This window comes from Sciurus carolinensis, chromosome 13 (genome assembly GCF_902686445.1).
Source record: "Sciurus carolinensis chromosome 13, mSciCar1.2, whole genome shotgun sequence".
In the NCBI taxonomy this organism is placed as follows: Eukaryota; Metazoa; Chordata; class Mammalia; order Rodentia; family Sciuridae; genus Sciurus; species Sciurus carolinensis.
In genome coordinates, this window is record NC_062225.1 from 62,998,904 (window position 1) to 63,013,976 (window position 15,073).

General features: G+C 36.9%; 1 protein-coding gene across 13 annotated transcripts in view; it reads right to left on the bottom strand.

Moving 5' to 3' along the window:
* Arhgef33 (Rho guanine nucleotide exchange factor 33) overlaps positions 1–15,073 on the bottom strand; it is a 116,404-nt gene that overhangs the window by 69,185 nt on the left and 32,146 nt on the right. For 10 of the 13 annotated variants that reach the window (XM_047523082.1, XM_047523080.1, XM_047523077.1 and 7 more), the window contains 7 exons: positions 14,025–14,168; positions 11,619–11,783; positions 10,945–11,066; positions 9,335–9,477; positions 4,888–4,947; positions 3,786–4,010; positions 191–320 (listed from right to left, as the gene is read on the bottom strand). In XM_047523082.1, the coding sequence (XP_047379038.1) occupies positions 191–320; positions 3,786–4,010; positions 4,888–4,947; positions 9,335–9,477; positions 10,945–11,066; positions 11,619–11,783; positions 14,025–14,168 (989 nt within the window). The remainder of the gene's footprint in view (positions 1–190; positions 321–3,785; positions 4,011–4,887; positions 4,948–9,334; positions 9,478–10,944; positions 11,067–11,618; positions 11,784–14,024; positions 14,169–15,073) is intronic. The other 3 variants (XM_047523088.1, XM_047523091.1, XM_047523090.1) reach the window with 1 other exon arrangement.

Below are 15,073 nucleotides of genomic sequence, written 5' to 3' on the forward strand. Positions count from 1 at the left end.
CCTTCTGCCTCAGCCTCCTGAGCCACTGGGATTTCAGGCCTGTGCCACCACGCCAGGCCTGTTTATTCTTTTTCCAAAGACTATTTCTGGAATTCTTCATATGCCCCAGAACTCCCAGGGTGGAAACAATGAACAACTTACCTTAAATCCTAATCAATCTGAAAAGCAAAGGCAATGAATACATGGATACCTTCTCTCTTTGGAATTCCTCTTTCCATCTGAGCCCTGGAATGTTGCCTTTATCTTCAGGATCAGGGAAATGTTAATAACATATTTTCTTTCAGATTCAAGCAGTTCCAGAGCCACAGTTTGTCTTTTAGCTTTAAAAACAAACCAGAGAGGGAATTGTTGTTAGTGACTCCTTTCCAAAACCTACACAATGATAGAAAGCAATAAAAAAGTTATCAAAAGCAGTAAAAAGACAGAAAATTTTGGAATATGGAAAACAGAATGGAGGCAGGATCATTTATTCAGCAGAGCAAAGGGCACATAATCTTCTTGTTCCTGTCTGCAGATAAGGAATCCACTGAGAAGCAGCAGAAAGACTCAAGGACAGGAGACACCACAGAAGGTACAAGTAAGGGCAACACTGCTAGCAAGTGAAATGGTCGAAGATCTACACAGGTGCATTGAACATCCAGATCCGCACTCACTCCTCACGCCCATCCTTTGGGAAATGGGAGAAGTGAAACTAGAGAAGGCCCTTTCTCTGGGATCTGGGCCAACAACTCCAAGCATAGAGGGCAGGGTTGAGATGCTAACATGAAAACAAGGGAATTCCCAGAAGGCTTGTATTCAGAACAGTGAGATTCCCCTGAGCCCCCTTCCCCTGCAGGTCCCAGGATGCCAGTAGCAGGATTTATCACTCCAGGCAGGGGGATGGAGGGTCTTCCACTTGATATGCTGAACCGCCCAAGAAAAAAAGACCCTTAAATATTGACATGAAGAGACCACCTGCCAAAAAAGTTCATTTGCTACCTGATTCACCTATCTATAATGAAGCCCATTTATTGGCAAGTTTAGATGACACAAAATTTCCAGGTATTTTAAAGAATCTCTCACCCATAAATATTTACCTCAGGACACTCAGAAATTTGAATAAGCTTATACCATCAAAGAGAGAAAAAAATGTATATGTACATTTATTTAAGGTGGGGGAGACTGAAGAAGCAGAGACAATGCAGGATACAAATGAAAACTTTTAAAAATCATGTAGTTAATATTATCAGAGATATGAGAAAAATATTCCAACCATTTCAAGGATGTGAGGGAAAAGGTACACTCATACATTGCTGGTGGGATTGCAAATTGGTGCAGTCGCTCTGGAAAGCAGTATGGAGAGTCTTCAGAGAACTTGGAATGAAACCACCATTTGACCTAGCTATCCCACTCCTCGTTTTATACCCAAAGGACTTAAAATTAGCATATTACAGTGACTCAGTCACATCAGTGTTTATAGCAGTTCAATTCACAATAGCTAGATTGTGCAACCAACCTAGATACCCTTCAATAGATGAATGGATAAAGAAACTGTAGTATATATACACAATGGAATATTAGTCATAAAGAAGAATAAAATTATGGCATTTTCAGGTAAATGGATGGAGTTGGAGAATATAATGTTAAGTGAAATAGGCCAATCCCCAAAAAACAAAGGTGGAATGTTTTCTCTGATGCTGATACATAACAGGGCAGGGGAAGGGAGTAAGGGAAGAATGGAGGAATGTTGGATTGTGTAGGCAGAAATGAGGGGAGGGGGACAAAGAAAGATGGTGGAATGAGACAGACATCATTACCCTAGGTACATATATGATTATACAAATGGTGTGAATCTACATCATGCACAACTAGAGAAATGAAAAGTTGTACTCCATTTGTGTACAATGAATCAAAAATGCATTCTGCTGGAACAAACAATAAAAAAATATTCCAACCATTTAACAATTATAAGATGCTACTTTTAAAAAGTGAGAACACTTTTAAAAAGAAACTTTTTGACATTTTTTAAAGCATAGCAGAAATTAAAAGCGTAAAAGATAAAGTCAAATCTTCCCCAAATAAAAACAAAAAGAAAGAGATACATTGAAGAAAAATAGGAGAGAAAAATATGGCAGTTGAAAAACTCAGTCCAAGAGATTCAAACTCAACTTAGTAGAAGCTTCAGAGAAAATGAAAAAAAAAAAAAAATGGATGAAAGGATATTAACAAAGTAATAGTAGAAAAAAAAATTCCAGGCAATATGTCCCCGGAGGAAAGGGATCATTGTGTTCTGCATAATTAAAGAAAAAGACTCTCATATCATTGTAATGCACACCACATTACCATGAAACTTAAGCATGCCAAGTATAAAGAGGAGGATTCTCTATGTTACCAGATAGAAAAATAAAGTAATACTCAAAGGACTGGGGTTCATAAAGACATTGAACTTTCCAATAGCAATATTAGAAACTAAAAGACAATAGAACAATTGCTTCAAAATGATGAGGGAAAGTGGTTTTATAATAAGCCAAATTATCAGTCAAGTATGCAGAAACTACTGGATGATGTGTTTCATCAAAAAAAGGAGTAGACCAAGATATCAAGAACATTCAAGATGAAAAACCATAAGTGACAATAACTTGCAATTTGTATTTGGAATGTCCCCCCAAATCTCATGTTTTGAACACATGATTCCCAATGCAAGGTTCACAGGTAGGGGTTTTAGGCAATGATTAGGGTCCTGACCTCATCAGTGAATTAATCCAGGAAATGGCTTACTTCATTGATAGATGAATGGACTACTGTGTGGTAATTGCAGACTGGTCAGTGTGACTGGAGAAAGTAGGTCCCTGAGGGAGTGACCTTGGGGACTACTTCTGTCCCTGACTTTTTGCTCTCTCTCTGTCTCTCCTGCCTGGCTACCATGTGCTGAGCACATCTCATCCACCACAATCTTCCACCAAGATATTTGAGAACAGACTTCTACCGTGGAAGACACGGTAGAAGTTCTTTGGGTAGATATTGATTGGAAAGGTGCATGAGAACTTTCTGGGGTAGCAGAAATATTGCATATATTGATCTGGGTAGTGATCACTGTGGATATACATATGTTAAAAAGGCAAGAAGCTTAAATATAAGCTCTGTGAATTTTACTCTCTAGCAAGAAATTAACCTTTAATAAAGTACTGTTTACAAAACAGTAGCACAGACTTTTTCAAAAAACCTGGAAGCAAGTACCAGAAGAAACTGTCAAAAGAGTTCAGAGTGGTTGCTGCTGTTTTTTTTAAAGTAACAAACCTTTTAGTTCTATTTAATTTTTCACGTATTAATAAAAAAAAAATTAAAATTAATTAAAAAAATTACCACCCATTGGAGGAAATGTCATTGTTTGAACATAGTTAAGTGTTCAGTAATGATTATGACAGGAAGGAAAGAAGGAGGGAAGACAGAACCTGTCCCAGTGATTGGTATTTTGGTAGAGGACTATTAATAAAAGATTTATGTATTGAAGTTTCCATATCACTAAATAGTTCATAAAGTTTTGCCTTCTCCACCAACCTTATGCTTTGTATTTTTCTCCAAAGCATGGTATTACTAAATGTCATGAACACCCAAAATCTAGGTGTTAGTCCCAACAGGTCATGTGACCTTTGTGGCCTTTGATTGCTTCATCTGAAAGAGAAATCAGAGGCTAGGTGTCTCATATGGCCACAGGATCGACATTGCCAGGATTTTAGCCCTTCGGTTCCAAGCCCTGGTATACCTTATTCTTTAAAATTTTAACCTGCATTCCCTGTGAAACTTACCAGCTAAAGAGGTTTCACATAAAACATTTTCCAGGGAGCTGTGTCTAGCCTGGCCAGCTTCCTTGAGTTTATCTGGGTGGTCTTTCGTGACATATTCTTCGCCCCATTCTTTGCCATCCTTGGGCTGCCTCCATACACCAGATGAGAGATGGCCTTTGGGCTGGATATCAGCTGAGAGACAAGGCTTGAGGTTTTCATCTGTTTCTGGAGTTGTTGGGTTCACTCCTGAAAAATAACAGCTGCTTTCAAGATCTTTCTTTAAAAAATAAATAGTGTTTGTTATTAACTCTTACCTCGTATGCCCCTGTGTATACAACTATCCTTCAAGGATTAAATATGTCAATTAAGGATTAAAAGTTTCACCCACTGCAAGGTGTTACCTCTCTCTGCTTCTGTACAAATCCTCTACCCTTTGTACATAGACTCTACTAAGTAAGACTTTTTATAAAATAAATGTATGGGGCTCAATCCTCCAGTACCACACACAAAAAATAAAATAAAATAAATAATAAAGATAGAGAACTAAATAAACTTAGAGCTCATTTAGAGTAGCATGTACTGACTTCTCATGTTAGCTTCCCCTCAGGTGAGCCCAGCCAGCAGCCTTGTGGGGAAGGAAGTACACAAAGAGGAGGAAGAAGGATTCCAGAGACAATGTCTTCTTTTGCTATCCCCTTCATCCTGATGATGGTAAGTTGGAAAAAGGAAGGGGAAGGGAAGATGAAGTAATATACAAAATTCTGGTAAATCATCAATTAAATAAATAACTTGAATTAAACCATACAGATGTGTGGTCCATGGAAAACTTAAATCATGAAACACTCACCTGTGAGATTTCAGCAAATATTAATTCATTAGTAAGTGAAATGAGCCAGAAAAAGATGAAGAATATTATTGCCCAGCCCTTCTGTCATCCTTGGGTTTAAACAAGTCACTGACCTACTCTAGCACACCTCCTAGGATCTTAGTAACAGCAATGCTTTATCTTGCCCCAGTTCTTTCATACCTGTTTTGGGATTGAGGGAGTAGAAGCAGGAAAGGTGTTAAGAGGGAAAGAGTGGAATTTCTGGGAAAAAAAAGAAATAACCGAAGAACCACTTACCAGGACCCATCATTCCCTTCACATTACCATCTCCTACATGAACAGATCTGGACTCTTGGGCTGCAGAGAAAGAAAAATTTCATTCAGCATTCATTCCACCAATGCACTTAGAACCTTCTGTGAGCCAGGCACTGAAAGACTCATAGATTTTATACTTTCTTGGGAGAACCGAGCAGGCAAATGAAAGAAAATTATTGTATGGTGTGGCAAGTGCTATAGTGGTACTTAACTCAAATAATTGCCATAAGAATTAAGTAGGTTAATGTATGTAAACTACTTAAAGTAGAACCTGGAATACTGTAAGAGCAAAATTATTGCTTAATCATGAGGGTGGTGGCAGTGGTGATGATAATCATAATGAGAGAAGAATGATACTGTTAAAATGTAAGTCAGACTCCTTGGCTTAGCCTTCCAATGGCTTCCTGTTTCAGTGTAGGAAGACTAAGTCCTCGCAATTATCATGTAGCCCTAGAATGTATGCGCTCTCTGCTGCTTGCTTTCTTTTCTTCCTCCCTCTTTCCCTCCCTCCCTTCCTTCCTTCCTTTCTTTTTTTCTCTTACTGTATCTCCTATTCTCTCCCCCATCCACTCTGCCTCAATAATATTCTTGCTGTTATTTGGACATGTCAGTCATGTTGCCACCAAGATCTTGGCACTATCTGTGCCCTCTCTTCTACTCCATCGCCATAGGCTAATTTTCTTTCTTCCTTCAGATATTTACCAGGCACCCTATCTAAAATTACAATCCTACTTACTTATTTTTTTCTTAACTTTTCATCATCTAATACACTACATATTTTACTTCTTTTTCTTCATCATCTTCTTCTTCTTCTTCTTCTTCTTCTTCTTATTATTATTATTATTATTCATTGATGCTGAGAATTTAACCCAGAAGCACTCTACCACTGGGCTACATTCCCAGCCTTTTTAAAATTTTTTTTATTTTGGGACAGGGTCTCGCTAAATTGCTGAAGTTCTCTCAGAGTTGCTGAGGCTGGCTTCATGGTCGTGATCATTCTGCCTCCTGAATTACTGGGATTACAGGCAAGCATCACTGTGCCAGTTTTATTTTACTGATCTTGTTCACTGTCTGCTTCCCTCACAACAAAGACTCCATGAATTCTTGTTGTTTTGCTCATCGCAGTATCCCACCATCTAAACAGTGCCTGGGATGGATGGTTGGATGTGGGTAGAGGAATTATAGTGTGCTATGAAAGTTTATTAGGGGTATTCCTGACCTGTATTTGGTGGGGAGGAGAACTGGATACCAGAAAGGATGGTGTTTAGAATATTTTCTAGTATGTTGACTTAAAGTATAGCCATGAATCAGCAGCATTGATATTACATGGGAGATTATTGTAAATGCAGAAGCTGAGGTCCCACCCCAGACCTACTGGATTTAAATTGCATTTTAAAGAATGACCATTAAAGGCTTGGTCTAGAAAACTTGGAAGATGAATAGGAGTTAGCCTAGAAAAGTTAAAGAGAGAGAGAGCGAGACAAGCAGAGGGAGCTAGCATATGTGAAGGACCACAGGTCACAGAATATATGGGGCATTGCAGGACCTAAAAGTATATCAGGGTGGCTTGACTATAGAGATAAAATAGAGAGTAACAGAAGATAAATCTGAGAAGAAAAACAGAGACCAGTCACACAACTTTATGAACTGTGTTTAGGAGTTTGGACTTACTCTGAGTGAAATTAGGAACCCAAAAGAATTTAAGAGCATGGGGGTAAGAAGGAAGAATGGGGGTAGTAGAATGAATCAGACATTATTACCCTATGTACAGAACCAGTGGGATTCTATGTCATATACAACCAGAAGAATGAGAAATTATACTCCATCTATATGTGATGTATTTAAGTGCATTCTACTGTTGTGTATAACTAATTAGAACAAATGAAAAAGAAAGAAAGAAAGAAATTAAGAAAGAGTAGTCAGAGAGTAGGAAGAAAATCAGAGAAGCACAGTGTCAGCCAAAAGAAGAAAGCATTTCAAGAAAGCAAGTAGCAAAGGTACCCGAAACTTCCGGGAAAGGTAGAGAAACAGTTTAGTGGAGTGTTAAGTGTGGAAGCCAAAACCTAAAAAAGTTGAATAAATAGGATATAAGAAAGAGGAAATGATAGTGGAAACATATTTTTCAAAAAGTTTAGCTTTCAGGGAAGAAGTTGTAGTTCGGAGGTAGAGCATTTGCCTAGAATGTGCAAAGCCCTAGTCCAATCCTCAGCACTGCAAAAAGCAAATAGTTTCATATTTTTTCTTGAAGTCTTCTTGAACAGGAGAGGGAATTCAAAGGAAAGGTATACTCGATCCTGTAAAACGACATTTTCAGACTTATCAGTTATGTATTTATAAGATATATGAATGAAGCTTTCACATCAGAGGACCCATATAAAAAGAGGATGCCTTTTCAAAAAGAGCGTTGGTCATGGTGGTAAGCAACATTTAAGATGGCCCCCAATTATCCTCACCCCTTCACATTCATGTCTTTATGTAATCCCTTAAGTGGTAGGTGAATTTAGTAATTTGCTTCTAAAGAATAGAATATGGCAGAAAGGATGGATTCCTACCTCCAAGATTAGATTATGAAATGACTGTGGCTTTTCTCTTGAGCTTTCTCTCAGATCATTTGCCATGGGGGAAGCCGGCTGCCCTGTTGTAAGGCAGCAACTTGGAGAGGCCCATGTCATAGAACTGGAGCCTGCCAACAACCATGTGAACAAACTTGGAAGTTGATGCTTCCTGAGTAGAGCAATCACACCAAGTGATAGCCATGGCCAACACCTTGATTGCAGCCTTGTGACAGACCTGGAGCCAGTGGCACCCAGATAAACTGCACAAATTCCTGACTCTGCAAAAGTGTAAGATAATGAATATTTTAAGCTACTGAATTTTAGGACAATAGATAATAGTTGTACCATTTTATCATTAGGAATGGGTAAACCAACACTCTGAAAGTTTGGTTCTTTAATCCTGAGTTTTAACATAAACTACCACCAATTCTATCCAGAATATTTTGTTATAGCACATTATCCCCAAATTTCTGCATTAACTTAGTAGAATAAACTATGACCATATCTACATAGCAGGGATGGAAGGAGTTGCCAATAAAAAGTTAACTTAAATCTATGTCAGCTCTGAAATCGTCTAGATCAGTTCTTTTCAACAGATTAAACAAGTCCTATGATTATTCCTTTTTTTTTTTTTTTTTTTTTTTTTTTTTTTGTGGTGCTGGGGATTAAACCCAGGGCCTTGTGCTTGCAAGGCAAGCCCTCTACCAACTGAGCTATCTCCCCAGCCCATGATTATTCCTTTCTTGAGAGCTGGTGCACAGTCTCTAAAGATGCATATATGTGCTTTGCAAATAAAACTTTAAATATTTTATCTTGTGAACATGTTCAGCTGCCCCAGACCTGGCAATGATCTGACTTCTACCTTCTAAGAGCATCCTGAACTGTTTGCTAATAAGGATCACCTTTCATGTCTTGCACTCCATGTCCCAGAACAAAGAAAATAGAACCACTTGTGGACCCATTCCCAGATGGATCAAGTGAGTCCAGGTTGCACCTACCAGTCTCTAAAATAACTATTCACCTGGGTGAGAAAAATAAAATTAATGAAGTAATTATTTACTTAGAAGTACACCAAGTAAAAAGCACTTGGTTCATATTTTTAGATTCAGTTATTCAAACCACACTTATTATATATGAATACATAAGCCAAACTGTTCCATAAACCATAAGAATAGAAAACCACTAATCCTATCTTTCAGGAACTTATACTTCTAAGGACTTTCTACATAAGACCAAAAAAAGGGGGAAAGTCATCTAATAAATGTTAATTTCTGCATTCATTTTTCTGTATAGGTGTTTTGCTAGATATTGTCAAGGATACAAAAATGTAGCAAATGATTTTTGTTTTATTTATTTTTTCCTGAGTGGAACACAGGTCAGTAACCACATTCCTTGAAAAGTTGGTATTGCCAGTGTACTATTTTGTAACATCTGTTCTCACATCCCTAAAAGCAGGTATGTAGTTGGTGACTATTTCAGTGCACAGACAGCACCAGCTCTGGTTTTTCAAAGATGGGTACTGAATTACACCACCAATAAAATTATTTTTTAGAGTAAATTTTTTAAAAAAACATTTCTCTCATATGGTTGGTACAGTATTGATGATGTAATAAATTATTTTTAATCCAATTGGAATTTAGAAGAATCTGGATTAGTATTTTCTCAAAAAATAAAATCTTTAAAGTGGGCAGACTCTCAGGATCTCTTAGGTTCTCCAGACCCTTCTAAATTCCAGAAATGAGGAAAAATTCTGAGCAATGCCTCAGTTTCCTCTAATAACAATGAAGGACATGTAAGCCCACTTTTACATTACTTAAGACCTAGAAATAAGGGGGCGAATATTTGTTTAATTCACCACAGTCTGCAAACTATACCTTTTTCATAGGCCTGAGAAGGCAAAATATTTGTGAAATCTTCACTTGGCAGAACAGGTTCGGGGATATTGATGGAGCGGAAAGGGCTTCCTTGTGCTTGTGTGGGCCCAGCCTGTGTGCCATGTTCTTCTTTTTGAGTTTTTCTAGGAAAGGGAAATAACCACAAGGTCACTTTGGTTCTTAATACTTGATAGATTAGGAGGAAATTCAGTTCAGATCTACTCAAGAAAATGTCTGAATTATTAAGTTGAATTATATAAACTGCTATTTTTGTAAATTAAAAAGTCCAATACTAGCAATTTGTAGAGTTCAACTTAATTCATCACCTAAACTCAAGAAAAACTTCAGATATCTACAAATCACTTCTAAGTGTAATTTCTTTATTCTTATTTTTCTGTTACTGGTTCCCTGTCACCAGGATCTTTAAAGTTAGCAGTAGTGACAGTTTGTTTGGGATGATTGACATTTGTTTAACCAAGGAATTCAAAGTTACCAGGAAGCTGTAGATCTTCAACTGAAAACCATAACCTGTTCTCCAGGGTCACACAAATATTATTCCTGTATTTCTACCTTAAATTTGATAACATCAAAAACTTAACAATGGGACTGGGGATATAGCTCAGTTGGTAGAGTGCCTGCCTCACAAGCACAAGGCCCTGGGTTCAAATCCCCAGCACTGCAAAAAAAAAAAAAAAAAAAAAAAAAAAAAATTAACAATGAAGATTTATGTATATGTAGTGGTGAAACTTTACTTGATTCAATCTAGTTGAGACAGTGTTTAACATAAATTTACTTTCAATTATACAAGTAAAATAATAGCAGCATTAGATAAATTTTAGAAAATTAATAAAAAAGAAAAAAGAAATCACTGGTGGCCCCACAATCTTAGCACAACAATCATCATTTTAAAAAAGTATCTTTCTGGTTATTTTATATGTTTTTACAGTTGTAATCAAAGTATACATGCCATTTCATATCATATTAAGTGCATTTTTCTATGTAATAGTTATCATCCATTTGTATATTAACCAACTTTTATGGCTCTATTCCTGCCATCACATGCTGACTGATGGAGCTCAGTGGCCAACTAGCTATGTATCAATAGAGGGCAAGGTATTCTCAGTGCTATGTATAAGCCCTTGCTATGGGTTTGCCTTTGGTAAATATTTTTTAAGAACAATTTAATTTCCTTTATTTACAAATATTTATTGTAATAATATTCTTTTGTATATTAAATTTCTTAAAAGTTTTATTATCTTTGGGGGTAGGGTTATGGCTCAGTGGTGGAGCACTCGCCTAGCATGTGTGAGGCACTGGGTTTGATTCTCAGCACTGCATATAAATAAATAAAAATAAAGGTTCATCAACAACTAAAAAAAATATTAAAAATAAAATTTTATTATCTTTAAAGAAATTAAAGAACACTTCAGAAATTTGAAAAATTGTTTTCCAGAGTTGATTGTACCACTTCACACTACCTGTGTGTAAGAGTTCCAATTGTTCCCTTGCTCATCAGCACATTATATGGTGACTTTAAAAAACTGATTATGGTTTTAATTTGCATTTTCTTTTTCAAAATTCTTTTTAGTAAATACCTTTAAGATACTCACTTGGCTTTAACTTTTCGAGACTCTCTTCTCTTCTCCTGTTGAAGCTGTTCAATTTTCTGTTGCATTTCTTCTTGTTTGGAAGTTATAGCCTGGATCATTGACATGGCATTGCTTAGCTCTTCCTAAAAAATAAGAATTGCTATATTTTAAACTGGTACGTAGGGTAAAAGCATAGAACATAATATCTAGTACTCCATAAGCTTTTGGTTGGTACATATTGAATGAATGGATATGTGATGAAAATTTTACTTCTATTATGGCCTCTAAGTTTAACACAGAACTCCAAAAAGAAAAACAGGAAATACATATTTTTTTCATGATAACAAGTGAGTGGCCCAAAAGGAAAATCTTTTTTGTTTGTTGGTTTTGTTTTGGATTTGTTTTTGTTTGTTTGTTTTTGGCTTTTGGTACCAGGGATAGAAGCCAGGGATACTTAATCATTGAGCCACATCCCCAGTCCTTTTTATTTTGAGACAGGGTATTGCAAGTTGCTTAGGTCCTCACTAAGTTGTTGAGGCTGGCTTTGAATTCGCAATCCTCCTGCTTCGGCCTCCTGAGTTGCTGGAATTACAGGTGTGTGCCACCATGCACCACTGGGAAAATTCTTATATTTAGCTGTTATGGGAAAAAATCCAACATTCTTTTTTCAGCAGAAAAATAAAAGATGCACCTACCTTGAAATAGTTTAATGAATTCTTCATCTCAGTAACTTTTTCTTCCATGGAACACCTACAGCTCTTAACCTTTTCTTCCAAAGCATATTCTCCATGTTGAATTCTTGACAGTTCCTGCATTGCTTCTGTGAACCCAGTTTTCAGTTCGGAGGCTAATGCCTGCAACTAAATAATGCATGAAAAATAAACTCAATTTGCTGTAAATTATTATAAATGGCATCATTGGCTCCTTGAATTTTTCCTTTCTTTTCTTCTTTTCCTCAAGAAACCAGACTCTTGACAATCTACAGACTTCATTTACTTAAATTTGGACATCTTAAGGGAAACTTGAGCCCATTTGTCTTCTTTATACAGCATGTGTTGAAGCTTGATAAATGGCAACAAAACAATCAATCAATTAAGTTACCAAGTGCCTCTGCAAACTACTATTCATTTCACAACTTTTGATTAAAATGCGATCTACTTGAAAAGCAACCTAAGTATGTGAAAAAGATATTCTTGGTCCGGTTAACTCTGAATTCTGTGAAAGAATTCCACCTGGTTATTATGGAGGATAAATAAATTCAGGGTTTTTTTTTCCTTAAAAAGTTAAAGAATAAAAACAATCTATGCCTAGGAATAATGATAATTTCTTTGAAAGGGAAAAAGAAATTACATCTTTCTTTCTTTTTTCTATTCTTGGACATTTTCCATAACAACAGGCTTTAATCCATAAGGAAGGCACAGAATTATCTGTAATGGTAGGAGTATGGCATGTTGATGTTACTCAACTTCAGCAGTCCAGTCTGTCGTGAAGGACTGCACACACTGGACTTCTATTGTCAAGTTCCCCACCATGAAGAGGTGACAATTTCAAAATTAGATTGGGTACAAATCCTAGCTCTCTCCTACAAGTATTAAGACCTTAGGCAAGATGATTAACCTCTTTGCAGTAGTTTTCTTATCGTTAAGGTAATTATAATAATGTTTATTTCACAGAGATGTCTTGAAAATTAAATGAGTAAATGTGGGTAAGGTGCCAACTATGGCATATGCTTAGTACACAGGTATTTTAAAAATTAATTATTTTCCTCTTTAGGTGATAAATGAAAAAGTTAAGCACAAACAGAAAAGTGGAGAAAATGGAGCATTTCTAAAGGTTCAGTTTTATTTATTGAACAATGAAAAATATATTTTCAACAGACAATAAATTAAGATAATATAGGATAACAAGACAACAACATTACTTTCTTTACATGTATGACTTTGTACTCTGCTAAGTAGAGGAATTCTTCACATCTTTCTTCAAGACAGAATGGTCTAGAAGGTTTATTCTATAATTTTAAATATCCACCAAGAAAGTTTCTTCATATGTGTTCTTCTATACATTTTCAGAATCAAGTCATCCAAATGGTTTCAATTTGCAGTGACACATTCTACTATAAAATGACTCAGGATCTGGACTATTTTAAAAACAAGGGTTTTTTTGTTTCAGTGTGTTTCACAAATGGTTTCTTTCTAGGAACTGGAAATAGGGAGAAATAAGAGAAACCAAAGAAATCATTTTTAGGAAAAAAAAGCAGAGTGGGGTTCAAAGACTGGGAAACAACTTGAGCAATGTGGGTCTGATTCCAACAATTTTTAATTAAACTTAATCTTTGTGATTGATCTTGATATATGTACTAAATCACCCATTATGATGGATTAAATCACCAGAGCAATTATTTTCTGATCTGGTAATTTTCATCTCTAAACTCATCTTCTGAGAGTAAAATAAAATTGACGGCTATATAATGTCAGAGCAAAAAGTATGCAAATCTTAAAATTGAAGGAAGGAAATTTGACATTCATTCAGTGCCCAGACATTCACTTAGGTTTCCTGCTTGGAAAAAAAAACAAAACAAAAAAAGGAACCATTATCCCAACAGAAATAGGTTTCATTATCACTACTCCTATAGGTGGATGTGTGGGGTTTTTCCAGAAGCCAAAAGGCAACAGCAGAGTCCTAGGTAAAAAGACTTCCTCACCTATAAAACCTCAGCTCTCAAGTAATTAAAAATCACTGGAAGTCTCCTAACAACCGGTCATAAAGTGACTCTGGGAATGCTAAAACTGTTCTGAGCTGTCAGTCTACTTCCTTTATTTCTTCCAGTAAAGTAACACTACTGCTTTATAAACAGCTTTACAACCAATGACCAGCCAGGGTGGGGACACCACTGTGAGCATAATCACAAACCTGAGACAACATAGGGCTCATACTATCTTTAGCTGTGACAGATTGGTTTTTCATACCAACCTGACCATTCACAGCCTTGTGAATGAAAAATAACCAGAAGACAAGGGTCTTAACATCTTTGCTCTGCTCTCTCTTCGGCTTCTCATCTGACAGCCCGCAGCCCACCCCAAGGATTAGAAACAGGAGTCTACCTTGTTCTCCAGCGAGTTGAACACGTTCCTCATCTCGTTGATTTTTTCATGAAGCTGCTCTAGAGAGGTTATGATCCCTCCATCCTGCCGCTGGAGGCGGGCTCCCACTGGAGGTAGGTTCAGGGAAGACTTGTACTTCAAAGCCTAGGTAGGGTTCCACAGAGGGCAGCTTAGGCTCAAAGAAATGGGGGAGAGGAGTCGGAAATCTTCCTATTTCCTGCTGTTAATTTCTGCTTCTCAATTTCTTCCCTTTCTTGGCTTCTTAACTCTTCTTAAGATGATTTTTAATCAGTGTCTTCCAATTTGGTTTCCACCAAAGATATGTCAGGCCTCAAGCTAAATTTTTCATGAATTCCAGCTTGGTTTGTTTTTTGTTTTTTGTTTTTGTTTTTGTTTTTGTTTTTGTTTTATAAAAACTTCCCATTCCTTTCTGCCACATGACCAAGATCAGGAGGCTACCCAGAGGTAAATTCAAGATACTGTGCCTGTGCCTTGGGAACTCTGCAAAGTCACAATTGTCAAGGTTTGGGGAAACTCCACAAGGCATGTGACAAATTCTTACATAACACTTGACTTCACAAGAGAAAAAGCCCAAGTGTTTTGGAGTAGCACATGTTGGCAAGGATGCCAGGGTGTTTGGTTTCCCCCTAAACCAGAGTCACTGCAGAAGAAACCTGTTTTCTCTGCCAACTTCCATCTTCCGATTTTAGGCCTCTTTACTGATCCCCAGAAAGGCAATGATTTAAAGCACTAAGTGGACAGTAAGTAATTTGAACATCAACAGCAAATTTCCTAATCCACTCCACTACTGTCCCTTCAGAAGGTGGCCCCTAAAGTCATTCTTTCAAGACCCTATTGAAGATGAGGCGAAGGCCACTGTGCTAGAATCTGTCTTATTCCTCCCTGGATACACTACAGGCCTCAAAGGGTTTAACTTCTCTGGTGTGAGAACATTCCTCAATGGCAAAAAGAACTGAAGCTCAAGACTTACAAATCCTAGAAAAATTTCAATGGCAGTTTGGATGATGAAACCTATTACTGTAGGACTG